The sequence below is a fragment of the Lacerta agilis genome, chromosome 7 (genome assembly GCF_009819535.1).
Source record: "Lacerta agilis isolate rLacAgi1 chromosome 7, rLacAgi1.pri, whole genome shotgun sequence".
Taxonomy (NCBI): Eukaryota; Metazoa; Chordata; class Lepidosauria; order Squamata; family Lacertidae; genus Lacerta; species Lacerta agilis.
The window spans coordinates 45,916,872-45,944,321 of record NC_046318.1 but is presented as its reverse complement, the minus strand read 5'-3'; the positions used below and the strand labels follow the sequence as shown (position 1 = coordinate 45,944,321).

Here is a 27,450-nt window from a genome sequence, read left to right as displayed (position 1 = left end):
GCAGTGTTAGCAAGATAATAAAGGCTAACCTCAGTAATACAGTTCTCCCCATTTTGTCTGATGGCGCCTACAATAAGCTACTTTTATCCTTTTAACAACCTAATAAATAAAATTGGGAAGCTCCATCATTCAGTATATTGGAAGAAAGGAGGCACGTTCTGTTATCCCCAAAGAGGTTTTGCTAATATTTTGCACAACTGATATAGCCATCCCCAGTGGAAATGCCCTAAACACATCTTAGAACTTGGGTTACCTCCCTAGAAGGGAGGTTAACAGCTTTTTATACCTTTGAGTTCACAAAGCAGCCAGGCAGTTGATGAGTTTTTCAGAAAAGGGCTACCACTGAAGCATATGTGATTTTCCACCCACTTTCCCCCTTGAAATGCTATCATGCCAAATCCCCAAACAATTTTTTGAACTCAGATGTTTAAAAAGCCTTTTAAAGATTCTGGAGGGGAACCACCTGCAAATGAAACCCCTCTGAAAAAAATTAAGACACATGTCTTCCCTCTGGGTCCATATTGTTTATACAGAAGGGAAACCTCCCAGTTTCGTTTCATAAATTATGTGGTGGAAATAGAGAAATCCTTAAACTTGCACCATCTCAAAATTTAAAATATCACTTTTAGCCGCTTTCTTTTTTGCATTGATTTAAATTCACACACAAATAATTTCCTTTCCCCTTTTCCCTGTAAGTAAAATGTCGGTTGGCAAAGAAGAAACTGTGCTGGACATGAAGTTATGAATGAGGTGTTCAAGTGAGGCCATCCATTTTGGTTTCCAAACTTTCACTATCTTCAGAGGGGTGTTTTCTGTCAAGAGAGGAAAAGGCATCTTCTAAATCAATTGGACAGAGTACAATTATAGTAATTGCAAAATAAATGTGGCTATGCTGCATACAACATAGTATATTGAACACATAGCATGAATCAAGCTCAGGTTAATATTTGCCGGCGTAAGTTTATCTTGCTTCTCCGTTCTCTTAGATGGGAAATGGGGGTCTCAAATTGGAGTTCCTGTGCATAATTTTTGGCCAGAAAAAGTCACAGCTTCTTTTTAAATTTCAATGGAAGAGTAATTTATTTCAATTAAATCCTAGAAGTGGCATATAGCCTTTGTCTTGTTTTTAATGCAAAATAATGGCTGTTTCCCCCAGAATCGTTTCATCTGAGAGGAGTTGCAAACCCAGAATGAGAAATACAAAAGGTGATGCTTTTCAGTAGGCTAACACAGTGTTTTTCAACCTTTTTTGGGCAAAGGCACACTTGTTTCATGAAAAAAATCATGAGGCACACCACCATTAGAAAATGTTAAAAAATTTAACTCTGTGCCTATATTGACTATATATAAAGTAATTCTCTTGAATAGGAATCAAATAAACACAAAGAAAGTATTTTATAATTACTTTTCAATTTTTCCCACGGCACACCAGGCAACATTTCGCGGCACACTAGTGTGCCGCGGAACAGTGGTTGAAAAACACTGGGCTAACATACTGCTAGCAAACTATCCAAAGTTGTATACTTTGTTTCTAAACGGGTATAGAAACAGACATTTCTATGGCAAGATGGCTGATTGCTGCAAATGAGAAGGAGCAACTGCCATTTTGAATCTCTTTTGGTGGGGGCGAGGGGTGCAATAAAACATGTACTGCTACTTCTAAAATTATTTGATGCTGCTTTGATAAAATATATTCAAGGACTGGTAAGGTAGTTTGCCAGAGCCTCATTCTTTGAAACTTGTATAGTTCTTATACAGTTTAATCACATTTTCAAGGTGCAGTCCTTGGGAGGGTAGCCCAGGGCACACAAGATTCTGTGACTCTGTCTTCACATGCCAACCAGGAGGTCTGCCCACAGAGGCCTCTTCAATGCAGTTGTGGAAATTTCCAATGGCAGAAAGAGGGCAGGAAGTGTTTGGGTGCACACTGAGGCAAGTTTGGATCCCAAACCCTTCACATTCCTGTGACAGAGAAAACTAATACTCCAGTTGGGGAACAAATTTTCATTTCCATTGCACCAATGGAAAGGAAAACCCTTTTACAGGAAAAAGGGGGGTGTCAATGAAGTTCAGTGGAGCTTACACATAGGTTTGTATAGGAATGAAGTCCAAAGAAAGGAGAAGATGGGGAGGAAAACTACATTTCCCCCCCCCCAACCTTCTACCCTGTGAATCTGGTTGTTCTTCTGCCTCAGTTTCACCCTCCCTCACTTGGATTGCTGTGTCAAAAATGTAGCCGCCCAAATAAATGCCACACTATGCAGCATAAGCTAACAGAAGCCAGTGGGGCTCGGTAGATAGTGCATCCAGACTTGTGTTAGCCTCTGTGTGCGTTGGCAAAGGCCACACAACCTTTCATCAAAATTTCCGTTTATTTGTACAATTAGAATAAGTTTGAGGGCAGGCTAAGTATTGCACCTCACAATCTTACCTAGCAAGAAAACAGTTCAGTATTACAAAGCCGCCTAAAAGTTTGCACCACTGGAAGTGCAATACTTACATTTTGTAAACCCAGGCTTTCCCTGGCTTCCATTTTTTCCCTATATTTCTTTTTAACACAGCTGGTCGCTACAATGGTGATGATCAACATAACAGCAAATATAGATAGAGACGAGGCAACTGCTATCACAACTGTGTCCTGTATGGATCCCTTCTGCTCGCATTTTTCTCCCACATACCACCAATCTGCACCTACAGGGCATCTGCAAAGCATGGCAGCGGTTAAAGCAAATCACATTCAAACACAATTCAACACACTGCAGCCCCACCCCCACCCCTGAATGAAGGTCACAGGTCAGGAACCCCCCCATTCTAAGCTAAATGGCCCACAGTCCTTTTCACCCAGAAGTGGGGAACCTGTGGATGCCCATAGCTGAAGTGACAAAAATGCACACAGTATCATGGAACTACAGAAAGGCATTTTTATATTGGCAGCTGGAATGTTCAGTCCGGCTTTAAATAATATGGAGCATGGAATGTGCTCTCCACCATGACCCCAGCACATCTTTCCTGGTGAATTAGCACTCATATATTAGTGTATATATGTGAGGTTAGGATCTCCTACCCTACCTGGCATCTCCTTATGTTGGCATGAACTGCCTGTTGGTGTATAACCCAGTTAAGCATGCTTAAAGCCTGTCTAATTTCTGGGAATTGTAGGGGGGAAATACATAGGCATTCCTTCCAAGCCCATACTGGATGGAGGGAGAAACTGGCCAAAACAGATTAGCATGGAGGCCTAAAAATAGTTAACCCCCATGCAACAAACCCACAAACACAAACCTGGACTGGATACCGTTACTTGTCAAAAACAGCTAAAGGAACATAGCAGATTATTAGTGACAAATGTGGAATGTGCACAAAATGTAGCACAACTGAAGGTCATTTTAAAATGTCTGTGGGAGTACTGCAAGATGAAGATCTTGGGTTGTTTCACCCCCACTTTAGCAATATTTTGTTTTAAAAATCCTATGTAAACACAATGCCTCCCTAGAAGGAATTCCACAATAATGAACACTTAAGAACACATTGCTTACCTGCAAACTGGCTTCCCTTCTTCAAGAATGCAGATTCCACCGTTTTGACAGCCATAGGCCTCACACACACTAGTGACTGTAGTTGGAGTGATGGCTGTAGAATTTGGCTGAGTTGATATTAAATGTGATATATCTGAGGTGAATAAATGAGGAAAAACAAATTATTGCAGCTTATCCAATACATCCTAAAGCATTTGGTGCTACTAATTTTATCAAATTAGTTTTGGGGCTCAGAAGTTTGTTTATAAGCTTAATGGCAAAGGAACAATCCTTTTCCCATTATAAAATAATTTGAAATTAACTAACTATGAGTGATGTATAACTGCTTTTTGGAATAAATGTTAATCTGTGATTTTTGCTTTGATACATAAAGGTGTAATACAGAATAATAGTTCAGCATTATGAAAATGGGTTGCAGCAAATGTCATATGCTCCATCCTTCTCTGGGGCAGCCATGAGGAAGAGTTGAAAAGCTTCAAATTTTAAACTAGTCACATTATGCCTGAATCCAGTTAAACTGCTGTTTGTCTCAACTATGGCTAGTCAGAAAAAGCCACCTCTAAACCTTAGTTCATGCAGTTGGCTTCTTAAAATAAAGGATAGTAAATGTTAACCACAGTTTGAGGCTTGGAAGTAACACTGTGCTTAACTGAAAAGTGAAAGCTTCCAAACTTCTCACAGCTGCTCAGGGGAAGGAGAGGGGAGACACTGAATGTGTAAGTCCAAGCCTTGCCTAGGTTCATTGACAAACATGCAAACAAGGCCTCTGAGCAGCTATATCAGTTAAACTAGGGAACTATTACAAAAGTTGCAGGTTCCAATATATGGCAGCTGCCATAAAGGTTGATCTATTTGCCTTTCGGAAAAATTAACGCCTCCAGATGTTGGAACTCTGCATATTCAAATGACTGCCTGTCTAAGCAGCTCAGCATACATTTTGCAAAACATTTCAACCAGTGGCCATCAGCAGATTCATAAGAAATCAGGACCCACCTTCTAGTCTCAACTCTGTAAGTGAGAGAGAAGAAAATATGCAGAACTATTTGTTTTAGGGAGACTCCCATTGACTATCATGGGATTACTTCTGCTGAATCCTTGATACTAACAATATCACTCATAGCAAAACCCACATACCTTCCACTGTTGTAAGAATGAAAATACTGTCCTCTTTAACAAACTCACGACTTTCAAGCCTTTGAAGTGTTATAAAGGAACTGAATTCAGTTGCAGGACCTCTCATGAATTCAGTGCCATTAGGAAAAGTAGCAACTATTCCTACGTTATCTGGTCTATCGTATACTGAAAGAAGAAGAAAATAGTAAAGCTAAAATTTTTGGTAGAAAGGGGGTTCAGCAAATTATGAAATGATACTAACTATATACCTTTTTTCAACAAAATAAGAAGAAAAAGAATGACTCAAGATTCTTGTGTAAGCAGGAAAACAATGTGGCTCAATTAACGCTTGTAGGCTGTGAACATCCAAGACACAATGACTATCTAAGCTGGGCTGTCACTTCCAACTGGGGCAGGAAAACTATGTAGCCTGGGCAATGCTAAGAAGTTCAAAGATAACCTCCTGCATGGGCACTGGCTGTGAGGGTTTCCACTGAATCCACAGTGGCACAAAATAGTTACCAACCTCTAAAAACATTTCAGTTCCAACCCACTAGGTCTACTGCCTGAAGGCTGCAAAACATTTGGAGAGGGAAGGTTTGGAATCTCCATTATTCATTTTCCTATTCCAGAGGTTCCCTCCACTGCCATCACTACCCAATTGGCTTTGTCTTGGTTCTCACAGGAGCAATTCAAACAATAGACTGTAAGTGTCCTTATTGCCCACTATTGGTCTCTTACTGCCATTTTTATCTCATCCTAAGGAGCAACCTAGCAGTTTGAAAGCACGTCAAAGTGCAAGTAGATAAATAGATACCGCTCCAGCGGGAAGGTAAACGGCGTTTCTGTGCGCTGCTCTGGCTTCTCCAGAAGCAGCTTAGTCATGCTGGCCACATGACCCGGAAAAAGTGTCTGCGGACAAATGTCAGCTCCCTCGGCCACAACCCCAGAGTCGTCTGCAACTGGACTTAACTGTCAGGGGTCCTTTATCTTTAAGGAGCAAGTGGAGGCCCCCCCAAATACTGAGGTCCAAAAGGAACCATTGGCTAGCTTTGAACAAAATGAAAAAAACCTGGATATCTCACATTTAGTGTTTTAAAAACAAAACTTTTTGCTATCAACTTCCAGGGACAATTCAGTCCTACAATAACTGCACCCTGCTGCAGATAAATATAGGTGAAAGGAAATGCAGTGCACTGTAGAGACTGGCTTGGAAATGCTGGCTTTATATAATCCTGCCTTACCTTGTCCCCACCCGTCACCATTAAGGTCTAGACCAGTGAGGTTATTATTACTGGCATCTGGCAACATGGCCTCCACATGTAGACTACAACTCCCATGAGTGCATTTATACTGAGGAGTCAACACACATGTCTTTGCTACCTCAGGAGAAATAAAGGATTCTTACTTCTTCTAAAGGAATGGAGCTGAAAGAGGAATGTGAATTCCACGAGGGAAGAAAAATAGACCAGAGGGCTAAAAGTTTACCAGAGGATTATGGAACACATATATATTTTTTAAAAAAAATAAAGAGTGGAGAATGATGATAGCCGCTATATACCATTTTGTGCGTGTATAACACGCCCCCTATTTTGGGGGACTCGAAATTAGGGAAATGGGGGGAGATTGCCCCTGTGTATAAGACTACCCCACCTTTTTAACATTGTTTTTTGTATCCAAGTATTAACCTACCTAGTTGGCTTGGGTCTGTAGTTATACTCCTTTGATTTGACATACGTTGGCGGATGTCTGGATGTTGATCAAGCAGAAGTACTGTAGCTTGTTGCCATGCACAAGGCCACTGCAACCGGTCATCATTTGCACCAGAGATCAAGTGCAAATCTATGTGTAAATTAAATGAACTGGTGGTAACTCTGGGGAGCAAACCAATCTGAAATGCATACCCTTTGGGAGAGTAAAAGGGTGGACTATATAATATTGTAGCGCTTGAAACCAGCTGAGTGAAATTTCTTATATGCCAAACATGGTGAGGGCACTGGGTTTCTGACAGGTTGATATCATCAATGGAAAGGCCTCCATTAGATGCATCAGATCCTTTTATGCCTTCAAATACTACTCGGAATTTACTTGCAACATTTAAAGACACATGGTGTAACTCCCAGTAGCCTGCAGGTGAACCTGGAAAAAAATAATGAGGTGCATTATATTGACAACATATTTCAATGTTACACAAACCGATTTCCACATTCCCCAGGAAATTTAAAAGGGGTTAAATTACATGAGTTTTATGCAGGACCTATCCTTAAAGACTTTTCACTGCTTCCCCTGACACAGACTACAGTAGCCTGTCTCCTGTGGTGGGTCACAGGAAACATTACTTCACAAATGGATAGACTTCCTACCGTCTTCTGGCCGGATCTCAATCTACTGGTTTTTAAATGTAATATATTTAACAGTTTAGGCTCAAAATACAATTTAAAAATCCATCACTACAATGCCCCATTATAATTTCAGATCAAGACTCCCATGGATCAATACCAGCCTCCTTTTTGTGGGGCTGGGGCAAGAGAAATCCATTAAAAATACTATGGAGAACCCAGACCAGGAATAAAATACTAGCGGTCTCAGAACTTTTCTTGTCAAATGTGAAATATTAAACTCTAGCCTAGTCTTCACCAGCATAGTAAACTGGTGTCTGGACTATACAGCTTCAAACTCCTCATTTTTTAATTGACCTCCATTAAAAAAAATCCCTCCACATCAAAAACTTGATGTTATGGGAGGAGGAATGTGGCTTGATCTTCTCTCTGACACACTATCTTTCTATACAGAGGAACTTTTTGTTATTTTTTAACAGAGGAGCATGCAATAATTTGAGCCCCCGCCTGCAGTCTAAAGTGATACAGAGCAGGCACAGGTTTACTACCTCAGTGTTAACTAGAACAAGAGCATACACATATTAAAAATAATGCTTTCATACCTTGTATCGTTTTCACAAGCCTTTGGGTACCATTGGGGCTTGCATCAGTGTATTCCTTGACTAAAACATTCAGCTGATCACTTCCACTTCCGCTGTTGTAATAATAGAATTGTAGGCACTGGAAACCTCTCTTGGGATATAGAAATCGGCTCTCTAAAACCGCTCGTTCTGACACTCTTCCAGCACTGGTGTTAAAATGCATAAAGTAGCCAGTCTCTGTCAAGGAGAAAGAGGAGAGAATGGGACCCCCTGGAACTGTTGATGCTTAATGTCCCTCAGTCAAAGCAACATTTTACCATCTAGTTGTTGGCTAGTGAACCCTAAAATTTTGAGTGTGCTTTAGAGAAAGCATGGATGCACATCACCCCAATCTCTGAGCAGTGGGAGATTCCAGGGTTCCTGGCGCTTACGCAGGGTTCGTGTTTCCTTCAGAATGTGGCACAATGGAGACTCTGGTGTCTTTATGATATATGGCTTATTTACATATATATACAACCTGAGCCTACGATTGAGGGATTCACAGGATTAACACCACAAGAGGGCCTTGCTTCCCCCATAGCTGCAGCCTTGGATTTAAACAGTAATCAAACATTGCTGTCTCTCTGTCTTCTCAGCTTGCTGGTTTGCTTCTAGCTCACATCACTCCACTCTCTACTCTCTGCTCTCAACTCTGGTTTTGTCTTTCTAACCAGCTGTGACTTGGGGATGGCCCCCACCCATTTGCCATCTTGCACAGATCCACTTCCTTTGTTACCTTAGGAACCCAGAACTGAGTGAGTCTCCTGAGCCCTGTACAGGTGTGTCTGTGTGTGTTTTGCTGGCAGACGTACTGGCTAAGTTTTAGAGTTTCTACCTGGGTGTCTGTTCTTGCACCTTTGAACTGTAGCTGATTCTTGTGTGGTAAGTGCATATGCACAAATTCCTGCTTTGTGTACTCTTTTTCAGCACTCCCAGTTCCAGCAGACTCTGCCTGGCAAAGCCTTGCTGGAAAGAGGCAAGTCTTTTTCAGTCTTCTTTCTGGATTTATGCTAAGCATTCCCCACTTCTCCTTCCTGCAGTTAGGACAGGAAGGAAAGGAATAACCCCCTCTTCACCTTGCTGCCTTTTCCTTATCAATTTTCCAACTTCTACTTTTCCATTCTCCTTCCATGCAAAATAAAACATCACTGTGCAACTTCCTTAGCCTGCCATAGTTTCACACACACCTCTCCTCCAGAACAGCTTTCAAAATTAAATTACTGTTTTCAAATACTTTTAAAAATAAATCCCCAATTCTTGAAAAACTCTAGTCTTGCCTCTGTTGCTCCCCTGTGTACCTTATGAGGGTACTTCACTATCCAGGCTTCAACCCACATTTATGCATGTTGTTCTCCAGCGTATTTTGGTAAACATTCTAGTTTATGGAACAGCTCTAGGGGAGGGGCAAACATCCTGTCTTCCTACAAGAACCAAGGTCATAGTGGGAAATAGCTCCCCCAGCACATTTGAACCAAATTATGTCATTCAAGTTCTGAAAACAGCTTAATTCCCTTAACATGGGAAAGTAGGTTGCAGACATGTATAGAGATACAACTTGAAATAATACGGTAAACATTCTAATTATTTAACAGGCTTGGTTAACAATTCAATAGCAATTTATCAGCAAGTCAGTGAGGTTATGAAGATCAGATACATCCACAGAAAATACTTATCTAAGAGATAATAGTAATTGCTGTACATTACCTTGGCAGATTCCAACATAGGTGTGATCCGTTTGTGGTCCACTAGGAACCTGGGTTATGCGCTGCCAGTCAGCATTATCTTCTGTACTTTGAATCATGCCACACACGTTTTCAAATTCAAAACTGCATGTCTCCATAAAGCTTAAAGATGAAGCTACCAGCATTAAAAACAAAAAAACAGAGCAGATACAGTGTTTGTTTACTTTAGTGGGACTATTCAGTCAACTGCATCAGGAAATAGTTTGGACCCAACTAGATCAGGAGATCTGTGACTCATTTGTACTTTTAAAAGACAAAAGCTGCTGTAAATAGCGGCGAAGTATACAGTCTAAGAGCCAAGAAGCCTGCAGGTGAGATGGCTAAACCCTTTTCCAGCTCACCTTTTTCCTAATCTATATCCCCACCAGCTGCTAGCTGCCTTGTGGGAGGAAACCTGTCTGTCTGGTATTGGTTTACCTTTAGTAGACAAAGTTTTGGCATGAATGGCATGAGAGAAAAGTTAATCTCCCCTAGGACCATTGTTCCATACAATTCTCGACCTTTACCCTGCAACTGCTGTTAAACTTTTTTTTTTTAAGTGGGAAATCTAATTACAGATCTTCTCATATCTTACTTAGTTAGAAATACCACAATGTCAAAAGAACCAAATTCTGTTCTAACTCAAGGTGGGTTCACATCACTGCCTTAGCATGCAGTCAAGTTTCTGTTTTTCTGTGCGTTTCACAGTGTCCCGTCCCCCCAGCATGGCTTCTTTAGTATCTGATTCACATCTGTTGGGGGGGGGGGTGAGAGGCAGGGATGTCTTTATAGTATGCAAAGGTGTTCACACCTTGGCTAGAGATGAATTAGGAATGGCTTGAGGACTCTAATTGCTGGTTTGGGAAATAACACATCAAACAGTAGCATTTTATAACAAAGTACATGATATATACGCATTTTGCAGGTTGTCATGTGAACACGGATTAAAAACCCAGTATGTACTAAACATGCAATGAATGCACGGTAACTGGAAGTGTGAACACAGCCTCAGTTATTCTATGATCAAACAGTGCTATTAGCTGAATCCATAAACCACTTCAAGTAGAAGTAAATGAGTTTCATTTTAAAATAAAATAAATAAGCTGGCTTACTTGTTTTATAGAATGAGCAGTTTCCTTCTTTCACTACTAGGAAAATCAAAAGGACCTTTAAAGGGCAGATTTTGCACGCTCAGCAATTTAGGGGATATATATATATATATATATATATATATATATATATATATATATATATATATATGAATGAAAGAGTCGGGTGGCACCTTAAAGACTTACACCTGTATTATGGCATGTGTTTTAGTGGACCACATTCCTAACTGAATTGGATGTAAGTAAAATCAACTGACCATATAATGACCATCAGGCCACTTATGCTGCTTTTTCAGCCTTAATTTTTCTTCTTCCTTTGTTTAGCATCCTACCTGAGGAAGAAGCTGCTTCAAGCAAAATCAGACCATTGGTCCATATGGGTCAGGTGTGGTCAGTGCAGCACCTTTCAGTTATTGTTGCACTAGAATTCCTATCGGCTAGGGTTGCCATATTTCAAAGTGAAAAGTTGTTGAACTTTTTTTTTTAGTTTTGCCTGAAGTTGTTGAGCTTTTTGGACAAAATCGCTTTGATAAATGCAAAAACGCACTGCCACCATGAGCACCACCCAGACACTGCTGCTGACAGTGTCCAGGAAAATCCAGAAGCATGACAACCTTTTATCAGCCTCAGTCACATCAGGCAACCCCAAACAAACAATCCTTTGTTGGTGTGATCCTTTGCAGCGCTGGTTTCAATTCAAACCACCAAAGCACAGGGAAACTTATGCTTACAGCACATCCCACTCTCGGGCCTGCAGTAAGTGCAGATCCCAGCCAGCTTGCTGTAAGCACCAATCAGCCGAGTGGCACATACAGGCAGTCTGCTAGGGGTAGGCATTGCCTGCGCTAGAGAGTTCCTGACTAAGAGTACAGTCAATCCCAGCCACCTTGCCATAACCACCAATCTACAGCCCTTACAGGAAGCCAGCTGGAATCAGTTTGTGCTTCTGAGGTGGTAAGTTAGCTAATGCACCCATTTGTTTTCTGGCAGCTAGTTCTCCACCTCCTCAAACCTGACATCACAAATTATGTCAGGTGTGGGACAGGTGGGTGTGCTTTGGGGGAAATGGCACTGGAAACCCAATGGGAACCATGTGCTGGGCCTAATTAGGTCCTTGGGCTGGAGGTTCCTCACCCCTGTATCAGATGCTGGGGGGATTATTTGCAACTATAAAGCTACTGTATTCACAGATTTAACTAACAGGCACTGCTAGTGGAAGCCTGTGCAAGCACTTCTGCTAGCACCAGGGGACTCTTGCCCCTCTCCTCCCCTTGTGTGCCCCCTGTACCCCCAAAATTGGCTCAGGGGAGTGTTGGGAGAACACATGTCTTCCACAACACATGTGCGGAGGAGAGGAGAGATTGCTCCACCAGCGCAAGCATTTCTGGCTCCCAGATGGAACAATTAGAAGAGGGCAACACAGAATTCATCCCAAAGTAAAGTTCAGAAATGAAACCTAAGCAGACAAACCATAGAATTGTAGAGTTGGAAGGGGTCCCCGAGGGTCATCTAGTCCAACCCACTGCAATGCAGGAATCTCAGCTAAAGCACCCATGACAGATGGCCAAAGAAGGTTGAAAATATATGATGGAGTTTCAAACACTTACTGCAATTGTAGAGTCGACTCAGCTTCCGGATATCATATTCACTGAAATCCATGCGCTGTCCAATCACATCAATGAAGGCTGGTATATTTGTTACTATTGTTGGTTCTGCTCCGTTCCTGAAGGCATTTTTACTGTAGTGCATTACAGAGTTATAGTCATATGGGACATTAAGGAAGTCAGATATTTTATCATCATATTTGTTGAAGTTTCCTTCCTTACCTGAAAGAAGCAGAAGAACTTACCATGGTGACTTATACAGATCACAATCCAGCCAAAGGCAAAGCCCTTTTCAGTCCCACTGGTTTAGGTGACAGACTTAAGCACACTCTTCAGTATCTCTCCCATTGCAGTGTAACAAATTTATAATGTATGTGCTTAGCCTGCTGTCCTGTCGCTTCTTCTTTGAATTCCAAGTATATCATACAGAACCACAGAGTATTTATTTATTATAGTTATAGTTCCCAATTTACAATGCTTTGCAAGCAGAAAGAAATGAGAGTGACTCGATGCAGCAGACATACACAGAATTCCAGATAAGTCAAGCTTCTTGGTAAAAGGAGAGGGGGCAGGTGTAAGGTACATGTACAAAGAAACCGAAGTTTCCTGTTTTAAAGAAAAAGGGGGAGTTTCTAGCTGGAGCATGGTGAAATTGGAGGTGCAGCATGGAAGTCGTTCAAGATGCAATCGGGGGGAGATCACTGTAGGAGAGCCCTGTTTGCCTTCACTCTTGTTCTGCTCACATATTTAGAGGTAAAGCAAATATTCTAAAGGGAAGCCTCAACCTGGCAGCACTGCCCCTTGAACTTTTCCCTGCTTGGAGGAGCAGGGAGTATATAACAATGCATCACATTTTAGACATCCAAGTCAGAAAGCTTTAATGAGATTCAAGTTGAATGAGAAGCTGTACAGATGAAATCTATGAATGGTTTTAAATTAAAAGGAAGGTAAATTAGCTTACCCTCTTGAATTCTGTCTCGCATTATTGTGACATAATCATCTCGATCAGATCGTGACTGTTCATGCCAGAATCCCAGTGCATGAAGGAATTCATGCTCAATCGTCCCAATCCTGTCACAGTTGGCTCCTATGGAGAGTTCTTGCCTCCCTTTTCGGCGGTTTCCCACAGAGGACCAGCAACTGACAAAAGAAGAAGAAGAAGAAGAGTTTGGATTTGATATCCCGCTTTTCACTACCCGAAGGAGTCTCAAAGCAGCTAACATTCTCCTTTCCCTTCCTCCCCCACAACAAACACTCTGTGAGGTGAGTGGGGCTGAGAGACTTCAGAGAAGTGTGACTAGCCCAAGGTCACCCAGCAGCTGCATGTGGAGGAGTGGAGACGCGAACCCGGTTCCCCAGATAACGAGTCTACCGCTCTTAACCACTACACCACACTGGCAAGAGTGTTCAAAATCTGTGCTGTATACAGTCTTGCCCTAGTCTAATTATCCATCACAGGGTTCACTCATAGGAAACTCTTTTCACTAGGTCACACTAATTCTGCAAGTCAGAACTTGCAGAGATATTGCTTCTGCCCAGATTCCCATGCTGGATAGGGTACTGTGCATACAGACCAAAGAAGATGCACACCTGTACTTAGAGAGTTTAGAGAGAGATCTGAAACACCTTCCATTTGCTCTACAAGGCATGAATGGTGATGGCATAAATTCCCATCTGCACTGTAAGGCCTTAAGCTGTGTCTTTGTTTATGACTACCTGTATGTATCTAGTAAAGCTTTTGGCGTGAAAAGCCTCTTATGAATTTTATATGATTATATGGTTTTAGAACTGGGGGTTTGGTCTAGATGACATATTCTGGACCCCTCAAGGCCTGTGGTTTTACATCTGTAAAATGTGATTCTATAGCAGAAGGACTGACTGAAATGGTCAAACAAGTTCCTTTATTAAGTGATTGGGGCTAGCCAAGTTTGTAATCTCTTTGCACAACTAAAGGGTTGGTCAAGTGTAAGTGTGTTGCTGTAGAAATGACAAGCTAGTGATGTTCCTAGAGGGGAACAAGGCCTGTGGTTTTACATCTGTAAAATGTGATTCTATAGCAGAAGGACTGACTGAAATGGTCAAACAAGTTCCTTTATTAAGTGATTGGGGCTAGCCAAGTTTGTAATCTCTTTGCACAACTAAAGGGTTGGTCAAGTGTAAGTGTGTTGCTGTAGAAATGACAAGCTAGTGATGTTCCTAGAGGGGAACAGCCCCCCACCCCCAATGGCTGGAGATGCGGTGATGATTGGTGGGTCTAGGAGAACCAGTCTTGTCTCATAGTGAGCTAGACTTGGGAAGAGGCTTGACATGCTCTCTGTGCTGAAAGCATCTAGAAACAGATGCGAAAGCAAAATATGCTGAGATGCTAATGTTGTGAGCCCTTTCATTTTATGCTTATCTAGTGTATGTGTGTGAATAACACTACCGCAAAGATAATCCAGTGACCTTCATTACCAAACCTGAAGTACTGGGTATGTTCTGGCACCCCTTACATCTTTCAAAACTTGGAAATCAGGGTGTGTTTAACAATATTGTATGTCTTGAAACTTTATTCATTCAGTGATTTGCCAGCTCTAGGTTTTGGGAAGGCCTTAAACAAGATGTCTTCAGTGCCTCCTCCTGCAACGAGCCCTTCTCCTCTTTGCCACAGTCACTGCTGCCCATTCACTTTCCTTCTTCCTCTGGGCTTAATCTGCAAGGCCATCTCTAGAGGGAAAAGGCAAAGTGGGGTCCTCTTGCTCCTATCTCTGGGCAGAAGAACAGGCCATGGCAGCAAAGAGAAGCAGACTTCAGGAGATGAGAGTGAGGAAGCAACTAAAGATATGGCAGGTACCAGGCAATACTGACTTCTGACATATAAGCCAGATTCACTGGGTTGTACCCAACCCATTAATTTCAGTGGGTCTGCTCTGCATAAGACTAGCATTAAAATCAACTCAGCATCTGCAGAATGCCTACAATACAGCCAGAATGTCCTTTGAATTATGCGTAGAAAAGCTCTGGGATGGAACAGGATGTTGAAAGTAAACACATGGTCACTTTTAGGAGTGTTCCAAGTAGTCACACAGTAAGCACACATGGCAACCAACTATGCATGTCTGCCATACAACATCTTCAGTTTTACTACGCCATTCAGAAATGTAAGTGGATCCAAAACCCAGAATACACACAAATGAATTGCGATGAGGATCAACCACCAGAGAGATCAGTGAGCAAATGGGAATGCTGTTCTCCAGGCTTTGTTTCTCTCACAGAGAGCCAATGCAGAAGGTTTAAATAGATCAGCCTCCATATCCTGCAATAACCTTTCAGAAAAACTTACAGGAAGTTCATGATCTTTTATCTCAGCTGATTCAGTTCTCAGAATCTGACAAACTCTGAACTTTGAACTCAGGGCCCAAACTGAAATACATGTTTTATTGCTTTTCAGAGTTGCCAAAAAAAAATAATGTTTGAAGTTCAGCCAAATCTTAAACAGTTTATCACCTTTGATTGGTCAAACAGTCCTTTAACAAATGGGCATTGAAAACTGTGATTTCGCAAGGCAATGAGAGTAGAATAGTTTTTTTTAAGTATTTCATGCAGCCATTTCTGCAGACTATAAATTCATATTGGTTGGGTAAATAACTTTTATCACCAGTTTATCACTGTTGCTAACAAGCCACCATAAAAAGCAAGAACATACAGCACTTCATAGAAAACAGAATTCTGGATAAATGTTATTTATAAATCTATAAAACAGTCTACTCTCGTTCAGCATTCTGAGAGATGACAAGGAACTTCTGGTTGGAAGGAAGACAAATTCCAAGAGCAGACAAGATGAATAAGCAGCCTCTCAAATGTTAAAGTAAATATGATCCCAGCAGAAGAAAGAAACATACTGAGACTTAAGAGCTGCCCTGACTCAACACAAATCACTTCATTGGTTCCTTACTTTTATCCTCTAATGCAGGGGTGGCTAACTTCCAAGTGACTGTGATCTACTCACAGAGTTAAAAACTGGCGGTGATCTACCCCCTTTTGGGGGTGTTCAAGTCAAAGTTGTTGAGCTTTTTTTAGGAAGGAATGCCTTGTTTTGGGGGGGTTCACGTAAAAGTTGTTGAGCTTCTTCTTTAGGGAAGAGAAAAGCAACACTGAGCTTTTTTTTTTAGGAAGGAAAGTCCTGTTTTTGGTGGTTCAAGTCATTTTAGGGGTGCAGGGCAAAGATGTTGAGCTTTTTTTAGGGGAGCCAAAGTTTTTTAGCTTCTTTGGAGGGAGCCACTGATCTGCCGGTGATCTACCACAGACGTCCAGTGATCTACTGGTAGATCATGATCTACCTGTTGGACATGCCTGCTCTAATGTAATCCAAGGCTAAGGTTTGCAGTATAAATCAAAGACGCATCCAGGTGACCTGTTTATTGAGCATTCAACCTAATTTGCTTGCTTGTGCAGAGGTTATACTATGACTGTCTTTAATTGGTTATTCCTTCTGCGTTGCTTGCAGGGAAGTTATACAACAATGAGCATCGAAGCTGATTTTCTGTGCACTGCTTATACATCTTCCAGTTATTCATTTGTTCATCTCACTTTTCAGTGCATTTTCCCATCACACAAAATAACTGTTGTTGTTTTTTCTAACTAGGCTTGCTGCATAAATCCCCTTTAATTGGGCAAACCTAAATTTCCAGTATGCGCTTGAATCCCTACCACAAAATATTGACAGTCTGGAGGCCATATAACTACTTCAAATGGGATGTACAAAATACTCTTATCAGCACAATGCCACAATGAATGAATGTTGCACCAACGTTCAGGCTCATAAACCCAGAGTTGTGACTCAACCTGATAAACATCTCTGTAGATAAACACAGTTTTAAAAGCTCAGGTCAGCACCTACAGAGTCTTGGAGAAAATAGGATAAGTAAGGGTGGATTTGACTAAGTCCAGAAAATCCTGGCATTATAATGGTTTTGTGATGATACCACAAGTCAAAATGTTGGTTAAAATAATGATTATAATTTTGTAAAGAAAGTTCAGTGGTGGAGCAACTGCTTTGCATGCAGAAGGTCGCAAGTACAATCCCTGGCATCTCCAAAGAAGGATGAGGAAAATTCCATTCTGAGTCCTTGGAAAACCACCAGCTGTCATTGTAGACAACACTGAGCTAGACAAACCAACCCCAGACTAGTTGGTACAAGGCAGCTTCCTAGGTTCATCACATTTGTGACATGTGTTTTAATCACAAAACATTAACTAAAAAGAGCTTACAGATCACAAATTCATACAGGCAGCCCCCCATCTACAAGCATTCAATTTGTGTGTGAATGTGTATGCGCCTCACGCCAAACCCAGAAGAGATCTGGAAATGTCATAAAGACACCACTGAAACATCACTAAAAGGGCGGAATGAGGGTGGGGCAGAGGCGGGGCCAGAACAGGGTATTTGCAGGCTTCCAATTTTTGTACATGTTTGCAGGCTTTTTCAATGGGTTTCAATTATATGTGATTTCACCGATATGTGTGGTGCCTTGGAACACGCCTCCCGCATAAGTGGGGTGCTGCCTGTAATTAAATACAGCTGGTTGGTGGTTTGTCCTAATTTACTTTGACCCATTGAGTTTCAGAATATTATGAAAAAAAGAGTGCTGCCTGAGTCCACCGACATCTTTTAAGTGTGAGAGGTTTCATATGCACCCTGAGCTTCCATCTGCCCATTCACTTCAGTGGAGATAGCAATGCAAATGGATATGCCCTCTGGGAAGTGAATCTTGCATACAATGGTGAAGAAGAATGTGTGTCAATGATAGAAAAATTGCTTGGTGTGTGTTAGCCATTAGGTGGTCGACTTAACCGAAGTATCCATATTAGATGCATCCTTATATCAGAGGGTTTTGAACTGAATACATGCTCATCCCACTTTGGAGGGCATGCATACACCAGACCTTTCCCCTTCGGCCTGGGAGGGCTGAGCACTAGCTCCCTAACTAAAGCTCAAGCATGTCTTTACCAGTAATGGCTGGTGTCCATTGGGACTAGGTAGGGCAGAAGGAAGGGAGACCAACAGTAGGTGGAACCAGAGCCATTGAGAGGCAAAACCACCTAATGTTACTTTTGCCCCCATCCTCCTCCTATCTGTTGAATTCTACAAGGGCAACGCTGTAACTGAGGAAGCTGACAAGCCATTCCAGCCCCTGGCCTGATCTATGTAAGAAGGTGGGTGAGGGCCAACTGAGAGGGTATTGGGAGTTGGTGGGGCAGTGCCCCATTTGCCCTAATGAGCCAGCCTCCACTGACAGGCACAGATCACATATGTGAGACTGTACAGAGACTATGAAAAAGAAAGAAACATTACTTAAAAGGATTTCTCTTACCCACTCCCTTTGATGACAGATATGTAATTTGCTTCGCCTTCCCAGGGTTTGAAATCAATACAGGATTTTAGGCGATACTGTTCAAATGCATTGAGGATCAGCCCCTTTGCATTCATATCTGGAAGAAAAACAAAGAATTGGTTATCGCTCACCTAAAGTAATGCCCTTTCAGCTAACCCTCCACATAGCAACTGGAAACTCTGCTATTAGTACTAATGAGTATAAATTTGGTAGACTAATATAATTTAAATTGTTGGGAGAATTATTAAAGCCTTTTCAAGTATGCCTTTAGCATAGGAAAGTGGACTATAAATAACTACTTTAGAAGTAACCCAATTTGCTCTACAAATTTCTCTTTTGCTTTCTTGGACTGTTGATTTGCTACAAGCCTTCAAGCTACCAGTAAGCAGCTAGTTCTATTTTCCAAGCCATTATACTCAGAAATGGACTGGAATCCAGTAGAGCTGTTTTAACACTGAGTTTCTGCTCTTCCTGTAACTGGCTCTGGTCACCAATCTGGCTGCAGCATCTTATAAAGTGATAAGCAACCAGATCTTCACTGTTAATCCTGAATTGGCACTTCTGAGTCTGAGAGAACCTGCAAGATAACGACAGAATTACTTTATTACTAGATGCAGCATGAGTGGAGTTTGTTGTAAATTTGGAAGTTGGGCAATCTTTTGCCTCTATTTCTTTGCATTGCTGCCCTCATCCCAAATCTCAGAGCAGCTAAGACACTGCAACTTTCACTAAGGCTTGGTTTCTTTTAGAAGGAGGCCACTAGAAGCTTACTGGTAAGTCATAATATTGGAGTGTAATATTTATACTCCTGTTTGTGTACAGGCTGAGCTTAATGAGGCATAGCTTAAACATTCAAGCAGTCATCCCAAGCCCACTGCTTGCACATCTGACCTCTAGGGTCCTGGCCAGAACCCTAAGATGCTTACAGAGCCCAATTTCAACTCTTTGTGTTTCTGTGCTTTTGCAAGTCTATGTTTCAAAGTATGCATCGTTCTGTTGTTCTTGGTGGGGCTCTACGTGGGGCTACCTTTGAAGGTGACCCAGAAACTGCAACTAATCCAGAATGCGGCAGCTAGACTGGTGACTGGGAGTGGCCACCGAGACCATATAACACCGGTCCTGAAAGACCTACATTGGCTCCCAGTACATTTCCAAGCACAATTCAAACTGTTAGTGCTGACCTTTAAAGCCCTAAACAGCCTCAGCCCTGTATACCTGAAGGAGCATCTCCACCCCCATCATTCAACCCGGACACTGAGGTCCAGTGCCAAGGACCTTCTGGCGGTTCCCTCACTGTGAGAAGCGAAGTTACAGGGAACCAGGCAGAGGGCCTTCTCGGTAGTGGCGCCCGGCCTGTGGAACACCCTCCCATCAAATGTCAAAGAAATAAACAACTATCTCACTATCTTAGAAGACATCTGAAGGCAGCCATGTTTAGGGAAGCTTTTAATGACTGGTGTTTTAATGTGGGAAACCCAGCCAGATGGGCAGGGTAGAAATAATATATTATTATTATTATTATTATTATTATTATTATTATTATTATTATTATTACTACTACTACTAGCAGTAGTAGTAGTAGTCCTCCTCCAGGCTATAAGAAGAGAATCTGGAGGAGTTATCTCTTCTGAAAACCCATAAAAATCTGATAGAAAACTCATAACTACTTTGCCGACTCATGGCATATTGCTTATAATGAAAGAAGGTAACAAATCAAATTATATCTGTCCAAGGTTTGACTAAACCAGGTGTATTTTATGACAAGATCCAAACTTTTTGGAATTCCTGGATAGCGCTGTTACCTTCCACATACAGGCCTAGCTGGTTTTATTTACAAGTTGAGCTTGCATGTTTATCAAATGTTGAAGTTTATTTTTCTCCATATTGCTGTATTGAAAGGTGGGTTTTGTAATATACTTTTAAGGATTGTTGGTAAAAATCAAAGTTTAAGAAATTATATCCCATTTGTTCATATGAAGTACGCCTTTTACCCCAAATCTTGGCAAATATACCACCGAAATTAATATTGAATAAAAGAACAAATGTTCATACTGAAGACTGCTTCTGCAACAAGTGAAATTAAGAAATTAACTGCCGTACCTAGGCTGTCCTCAAGGACATATGGAATGGTGTGAGGCCATCGATATTCGTTGCCAATAATGGAGTTACGTTCTGGTCTCTGAAAAGGAAGGCAAATACAAGAAATTCAGAGAAAGAAAGCACAAGAGTTGGCATTGTGACTCCACTGAGTTCAGACTTTTGCTCTCTAGGCACCTGCAGTATGGTGCACCCAGTTCCTCATTGTTCTTGCACACTGGGATTGGATAATTGGGGCTGGTCTGTTGGAAGTGCCTCAGTGGCATGGAGTTGCAGCCATATGCAAGACTGAATATTCTGTGCACCCTTGGGATTTCTTTACAAATGTAGACTCAAGACTCAAGCACAGGATGCAACATTTCAGAAAGTCACGCACCCAAGTGAAAACACAGACACACACACACAATCTTTATGTTCCTTATAGCTATTACCAAAAGGTATTTGCATTCAAATGTGTGCCTTCCGCATGGTACAATTTCTGTTGCAGTAAAAAACACCTGATCTTACTCAAGTAGTCAAGGGCAAAGCTCACAGGGTTTCTCACTGGCAATCCTTGAAAAAGTATATTAGTCATAGGCATGAAATCAGTTTCTTTAGATGCTTGATTGTGACATCCCAGAGGTCTTTTGGAAGACCCTCAACCTCACATCCCATACATCATCGCTTGATATGCCAAATTAAATAGGGGTTCATTGCTCCAGTTTTTCTCTGGGACTAAATTCACCCTACAAAGAGTCAACAGCTGCTGCCACATGCTACGTTATCAGAGCAGTAGGGCTATTAAGTATTACAAAAGAGGTGTAAGATTTAACTGGGGCAACAAGTCACTGCCATCTTCTAGTCTCCCTGCATCAAATTCCCCTGGAGGGTCGTCAGTATTTGCTGTTAACTTGGAAGAGTACCAAAGTAATCACAGGGAGTAAGAAACATTCTAAATTCTCTTGGATCAGATCATACCAGTTAGTTAATAAATAAAAAACTTAGATTTATTAACATAAAGAACACAGAATTGAGAAAAGGACAATATGTTTGTTTTAAATCATAGTTCTTGCCCAAGCTGGTGTAATAGGAAGGCAGGTCTTATCTCACATGCTGCAGAGGATTCATTTTTAGAATAGCTGGAATCAGGGGGGGGGGCTGTACCCACTTGTAGTTGCAACATACGACTCCAGGGAGCATTGCTATCTAACTCCAGCCAGAGACAGGAGACCATTAATAAAAGGCATGGGTGTTTGTTTATACCAGGGGTCAGCAAACTTTTTCAGCAGGGGGCCGGTCCACCATCCCTCAGACCTTGTGGGGGGCCGGACTATATTTTGAAAAAAAATATGAATGAATTCCTATGCCCCACAAATAACCCAGAGATGCATTTTAAATAAAAGCACACATTCTACTCATGTAAAAACACCAGGCAGGCCCCACAAATAACCCAGAGATGCATTTTAAATAAAAGGACACATTCTGCTCATGTTAAAACATGCTGATTCCCGGACCGTCCGTGGGCCGGATTGAGAAGGCAATTGGGCCACATCCAGCCCCTGGGCCTTAGTTTGGGGACCCCTGGTTTATACGGTCTTCCCTGAAACACTGAGGCAGTGGTGTGTCTGCCTGGGCATGGTGAAACAAAGATCATCTAAACTGAGAAGGGAGGGAAGGAGGGAGGGGTTCTATGTGAAACAAAAATCAAGAATGGAACCACAATTTAATCTGCTGCATCCTAACTTTCCATGACACTTAACTACAGGGTTATAACTTTCTTTGGAATCTTCTGACCATACAAGCCTGTTAAATACAGTGGTCTAATCATTGAATTTAATTGAACTATCAGCATAAGATTGGATGAGATGTACAGGCTGTAAATGACACTGACTGACACACACACACACACGCCTCTCCCATCCACTGGTCTGCATAGGGTTAGCATTTTTGCTTTCAGCATTGTACTGGCATCTATCTCAATGCGAGGGAAATTAAAATGCTAATAATGGTAACCTAATGGCTGAATTGATTATAGTCTGTGTCATGCTTCTACATTTTTACAGTACTCTTTCCTCTTTTATTATCTCAGACATTCTATATTAATTCCTCTCCAGACACTTCCAGTTATAGCTTCATAAAGAAAACATTTACAGCTAATAAACAGGGTTAATAGCTCCTCACTTGGATGGAGCTCCTGTAGCCTTAGGCGTCACATGGAGGAGGAAGCTCCCGCCTCAACCTCAAGGTCCAACTTTCCCAGCCACTGGACTGATGTGACCTTTATGCCCATCTCACCCTTCCTTTCAACTGCCTGGTGTAGTGCAATGCTAAAGGTGTAGCAGTCTCCATCGGCAAGACACCGAAAATAATAAAGTGTGAGGAGTAGAAGGATGGGAATCTTCAAAGGGCCTGCAGTGAAAGGCGGGCTTTACAAAAACAGCCAGGAGCTTCTTCATAAGGAAGCTGTGAAGCAAGGGAAGATCTCGGACTAGGGCAAAATCCTATCACCTTTTTACAATAGGGAAGCATGGGCTCATCATTCCCAAGTTAGCAGTCATTTATACTGCTGCTTGTCATTTCAACTCACCTCATCATCAAGTTTGATATCACCCTCGAACAAGTTCAGTCCCAGTGCTAAAAAAGAAACCCACGGCAGGTTAGTGCATTTTAATCCATGATCACATACACACGCTATTATAAAAAACAATAATAATTAAAACATTAGGCTGAAAAAACCTTCATTGATATCGAAGATATCTTGATCTATTCCACTGTCTTCATTTCTTTCTGAAAAACAAAAAGAAAACAGAGCTAGTTATAATTATAGCCATTATATTTTATCCATTACAAGCAGGCTGCAGGGCATCCTAGCAGTGGCATAGCGGGGTGCAGAGGTCAACGGAGCCCACCACGCCATCCCAGTCCTTGCCACCACCGCCACCAGAGCAAGCCCCCCCACCAGAGCCAAGCAGGCTGCGCTGCACCACCTGCCCGCCTACGCAGAGAGGAGCCCAGCTGGCCAACACAGCCCTTGGGTCATCCCAGCCTCATAAAGCAGCTCGAGGCTGGCAGGGTGACGTGAGAAGGATGCAGCAGCCATGCGCCCTTTGATCCCAGCTTCGCAAAGCGAGGGCGAGACTGGGATTGAAGGCCACATGGCTTCCTGCCCATGCCGCCCAGCCAGCCCTGTGCTGCCTTACGAGGCTGGGATCCGATCTGCATGATTTGCCCTGTGAATCATTCAGATCTGATCCTACCCTCACAAAAAGCGGCACAGGACTGACAGGGTAGTGTGAGGATCCAAATGCGCAACACCTCCTAAAACAATGTGCCTGGGGCTATTGCCCTGGTAGCCTCCCCCCACATTATGGTCCTGCATCCTAGAGGCCATACTTTTCTGTGACTGTCCCTCTCCACAGGTGGAGAGAGAGGTCCTTCCACAGAAAGGGAAATCAGACCCTGTAAGCCTCCTCCATGAGGCTGCAGAAAGATGCATAGCCAGGGTTCCCCCCCCCCCAATAGAGCCCCAATGCAAAGAGGTCAAAAAGGAAGCATGCGCAAATCATGCTAGGAGAGGTTTTGGTTTTGCCAGATCCTAATACTTTCTGTTCCCCCAACACAACTCTGGAACCAGGGAAAAACCACACCAGTCCTGGAACTGATGTAGCCCCTCCACGGTGATAAATGGAAGGGCAAAAGTTGTTCAGAAGGAAAGCTCCTGGAACTGGGGTGAGGGGAGGGCAGAGGAGGAAAAACAGACACCACCTTCCATCTGGTCAGTGCACACCTTTGGTTCTCCCTACCTCTGTATTGTTCTAGAAGCATGCCTGTTCAGAGGCAAGTTCCACTCAACTCAATGGTACTTAATTTCCAAGTAAATACGCTTAGGATCAGAATGTCAATGTGCTAACCATAATTATAAAATCAGCATTTGTGTCTGCTGTGTTCATGAGCAGCTGCTTTTGCTGCCCCTATTTTGTAACAATTAGTAAGATACAAAATAGAACTCACCCTGTAGTTCTTGAACAGGCTAGAATAAAAGAAAGGAGAAAACAGTCACATGTACAATCTGTTCTTTGTAGATTACAGTGCAGCCATCAGCCAAATTCATTGTTTTGCATCAAAAGTTTAAAGTCAAATTCACTGCAATATTATTCACCTATAATATGATTGTCTGTACATATATGAAAACATGTTCTACCTGAGACATGGGACTAAACCCCATTTCTTGCTGTATTTTAAAAATATTGGTTAACCGTTGCTTTCACTTGTTGATATATTTATATACTAGAAACTGTGGTGATATTCCTGATGGTGTGCTTAGCAATAGTGTGGAGCTGGGATTAAAATCCCTAATACTCATTCTATCACAGAATAGTTTAAGAGAATTTCTTTTTCCATAATCCTACAATTGCACAACTGGAAAGTAGGAGGAACTAGTGTTGTACAAAACAACAGAATGGTGTGCATATGGAGGTGCAAAAAAGACACAGCATCATTTCCCAGGCCTCAGTTCAAGAAAACCAGTGGAGCCTGGATTAGGTGTTTAAACAAAATTAAATATTGGTCACTAGGATACTGGGATATTATACATAGCCTAGCATATATGAGAATACTGGATCATTAAAATATATTCATTACCCACACTTCATAATAAGGATATTTAAATAGCTGGTGTGCCATATGTCTATCATGTTGTTCTATGGATATAACACTGTGGTTTATACTAGCCTCTTGGACCATACAGTTTAGCCACAGCTTGTTATATTAGAACACACAGCATTACAGTAAGTGGGAGGATACAAGTAGAAATAACACTATGGTACAAATGTTATTTCAGATACAGTGGTGCCTCGCAAGACGAAATTAATTCGTTCTGCGAGTGCTGTCGTATAGCGAAAATTTCGTCTTGCGAAGCACCAAGGGGGAAGAGCTGTTTGACGGGGGGGGGGGATCGTGAAATTTTTTCGTCTTGCGAGGCAAGCCCATAGGAAAATTCGTCTTGCGAGTCAGCCTTCCGCTAGCGAATGCCTTTTGTCTAGCGAGTTTTTCGTCTAGCGAGTTTTTCGTCTAGCAAAGTACCACTGTATTTATTCATTAACAACTTATAACAATGCAAGCTTCTTGTTTTTTTGTTTTGTATAATTACACTTTGAAAACATTTTAAATTGTTTCAGCTTTTGATAAATATATAAAACAATTACTCTAAAATAGGGGACAGAACACACAGAGACAGAGGCTGCATTTTCTGTGATGGGAACCAACATAACCTGCCCCTAGGCTCATGCCAGGGCCGGTGCTAGGGTTTTTTGCGCCCTAGGCGAGATCACCTTCTGGCGCCCCCCCCCCCAATTGAAGGAAGGAAGGAAGGGTGGAAGGGTGAGAGAGGGGGGAGAAGGAAGGAAGGAAGGAAGGAAGGAGTGAGTGAGTGAGTGAGTGAGTGAGTGAGTGAGTGAGTGACAAGGAAGGAAGGGGTGAAAGAGAGGGAGGAGTGAGGGAAGGAGGGAAAAGAGAGAGGGGGAGAAGGAAGCTTGCTCTTGCGAGAGGCGGTGGCAGGATGAGTGCCCCAAAAGGAGCGCTTTTGGGGCGCTGATCACGTCACCACCTCTCGTAGGGGCAACCACATCTCCCTTCTCCCAGGCTCTCTGTGGGGTGGGCAGAGGGAAAGCGGCTCAGACGGAGCCCTCCCTCGCCGCTTGCCCCAAAGCAGCGGGGCTAGGCAGGAGCTAAGCGTCTCCTGCACAGCCCTGCTGCTCCAAAGCAAACTGCGAGGGAGGGAAACAGAGCCCTCCCTCGCAGTTCGCCCCAAAGCAGCGGTGCTGGGCAGGAGACGCTAAGCGGCTGCTGCCCAGCCCCACTGCTCTGCAGGTGGCGGCGGAGGGGGCGGAGAAGCCCGATTTCGGGCTGCTCCCCCCTCCCCCGGCACTCTGCCGCTGGCGGAGGGGCCGGGAAGCCCGTTTTCGGGCTGCTCCCCCCTCCCCCGGCACTCTGCCGCTGGCGGAGGGGGCGGAGAAGCCCGATTTCGGGCTGCTCCCCCCTCCACCGGCACTCTGCCGCTTGCGGAGGGGGCGGAGAAGCCCGATTTTGTGGCAGCGGGGAGCGGCGGGGCAGGCTGGCCAGTGCCCCCTCCATTTTGGCGCCCTAGGCAATTGCCTAGTTCGCCTAAATGGACGCACCGGCCCTGGCTCATGCACGTCCCCCTTCTTTTCTGGCATAGATAAAATTAACCACAGTTTAGGTTAAGACACAATGCTAAACTGTTGTATAAATTGGAAGTAAAAGCTTCTGATCTCATCCTTGTGGCTGCACCAGAAGTGAAGGGAGGAAGAAGCAGGCAATCTTGGGTAGAAGTTAACTTCAAAAGAGTGATTTTTGTCAGAACCACAGCCAAGGAGGAAATGATTAAACTCTCCCTCCCCACTGCAATCCCGATAATTATGACCCCCGGCCCCGATTTACAGAAACTATTGGCATTTTTTTAAAAAAAAAAATGTGCACATTAAAATCAAATGTGCTAATTCACCCTAATCCTTTAAGAATTAAAGTATGCTTTTTATTGTCTTACCAGACAGCAAACTATCTGCAGAATAACCCCGCTCAGCAGCACATGAAATAGCCACAAATCCATGATGTACAACTTCAGTAAGAGCTGTAATCTTTTAATTTTTGTGCATTTATATCTAGAGTGCCATCATAAATGAAAACTTTGACCTTTGTATTGCAGGTGTTTGATATATACCTTTTTACAGAATGAAGCAAGAGGGCATTTCAACTTTTTCATGGAACATCAGTGCCAGAAGAAAACGACTGTTGATTGGTCTTCTTCTATCTTTATATACTTCTCATTGGATAAAGATGTTGGAAGTAACCAAATGTGATGTCTCAAATGAGCTATCTTCATGATGAACCTAGACAAAGACTCAGTTATTTGCACAGCCACATTCAGCTTGTTTTGGGG

The 27,450-nt window shown here is 42.5% G+C and overlaps 1 protein-coding gene across 2 annotated transcripts; it reads right to left on the bottom strand.

Annotated features, from left to right (window-relative positions):
- Positions 1–688: 688 nt before the first annotated feature.
- MEP1B (meprin A subunit beta) lies at positions 689–27,159 on the bottom strand. 2 transcript variants are annotated; one of them, XM_033155106.1, is made up of 15 exons: positions 27,058–27,159; positions 24,504–24,522; positions 23,229–23,279; positions 23,080–23,126; positions 20,517–20,595; positions 18,396–18,513; positions 13,004–13,182; positions 12,046–12,264; positions 9,313–9,465; positions 7,591–7,806; positions 6,342–6,788; positions 4,671–4,835; positions 3,537–3,669; positions 2,501–2,702; positions 689–812 (listed from the first exon to the last, which is right to left on the bottom strand). In XM_033155106.1, the coding sequence occupies exons 1-15, from the start codon at positions 27,118–27,120 to the stop codon at positions 798–800; spliced, it is 2,106 nt and encodes a 701-aa protein (XP_033010997.1). In that variant the 5' UTR covers positions 27,121–27,159; the 3' UTR covers positions 689–797. The 2 variants fall into 2 exon arrangements, with proteins under 2 accessions (XP_033010997.1, XP_033010998.1); XM_033155107.1 differs by having other exon boundaries at positions 20,517–20,597; positions 23,085–23,126.
- Positions 27,160–27,450: the final 291 nt, after the last annotated feature.

What these genes read in the sequence shown, in the direction of transcription:
- MEP1B (XM_033155106.1), bottom strand. Translation starts at nt 27,120, where the DNA reads ATGGATTTGTGGCTATTTCATGTGCTGCTGAGCGGGGTTATTCTGCAG. An exon ending in TACAGACCCAAGCCAACTAG is followed by an intron (nt 4,836 to 6,341) that starts GTAGGTTAATAC and finishes TTCTTCTTTCAG; the next exon opens with TATACGATAGACCAGATAAC. An exon ending in CATTCTTACAACAGTGGAAG is followed by an intron (nt 3,670 to 4,670) that starts GTATGTGGGTTT and finishes TATTCACCTCAG; the next exon opens with ATATATCACATTTAATATCA.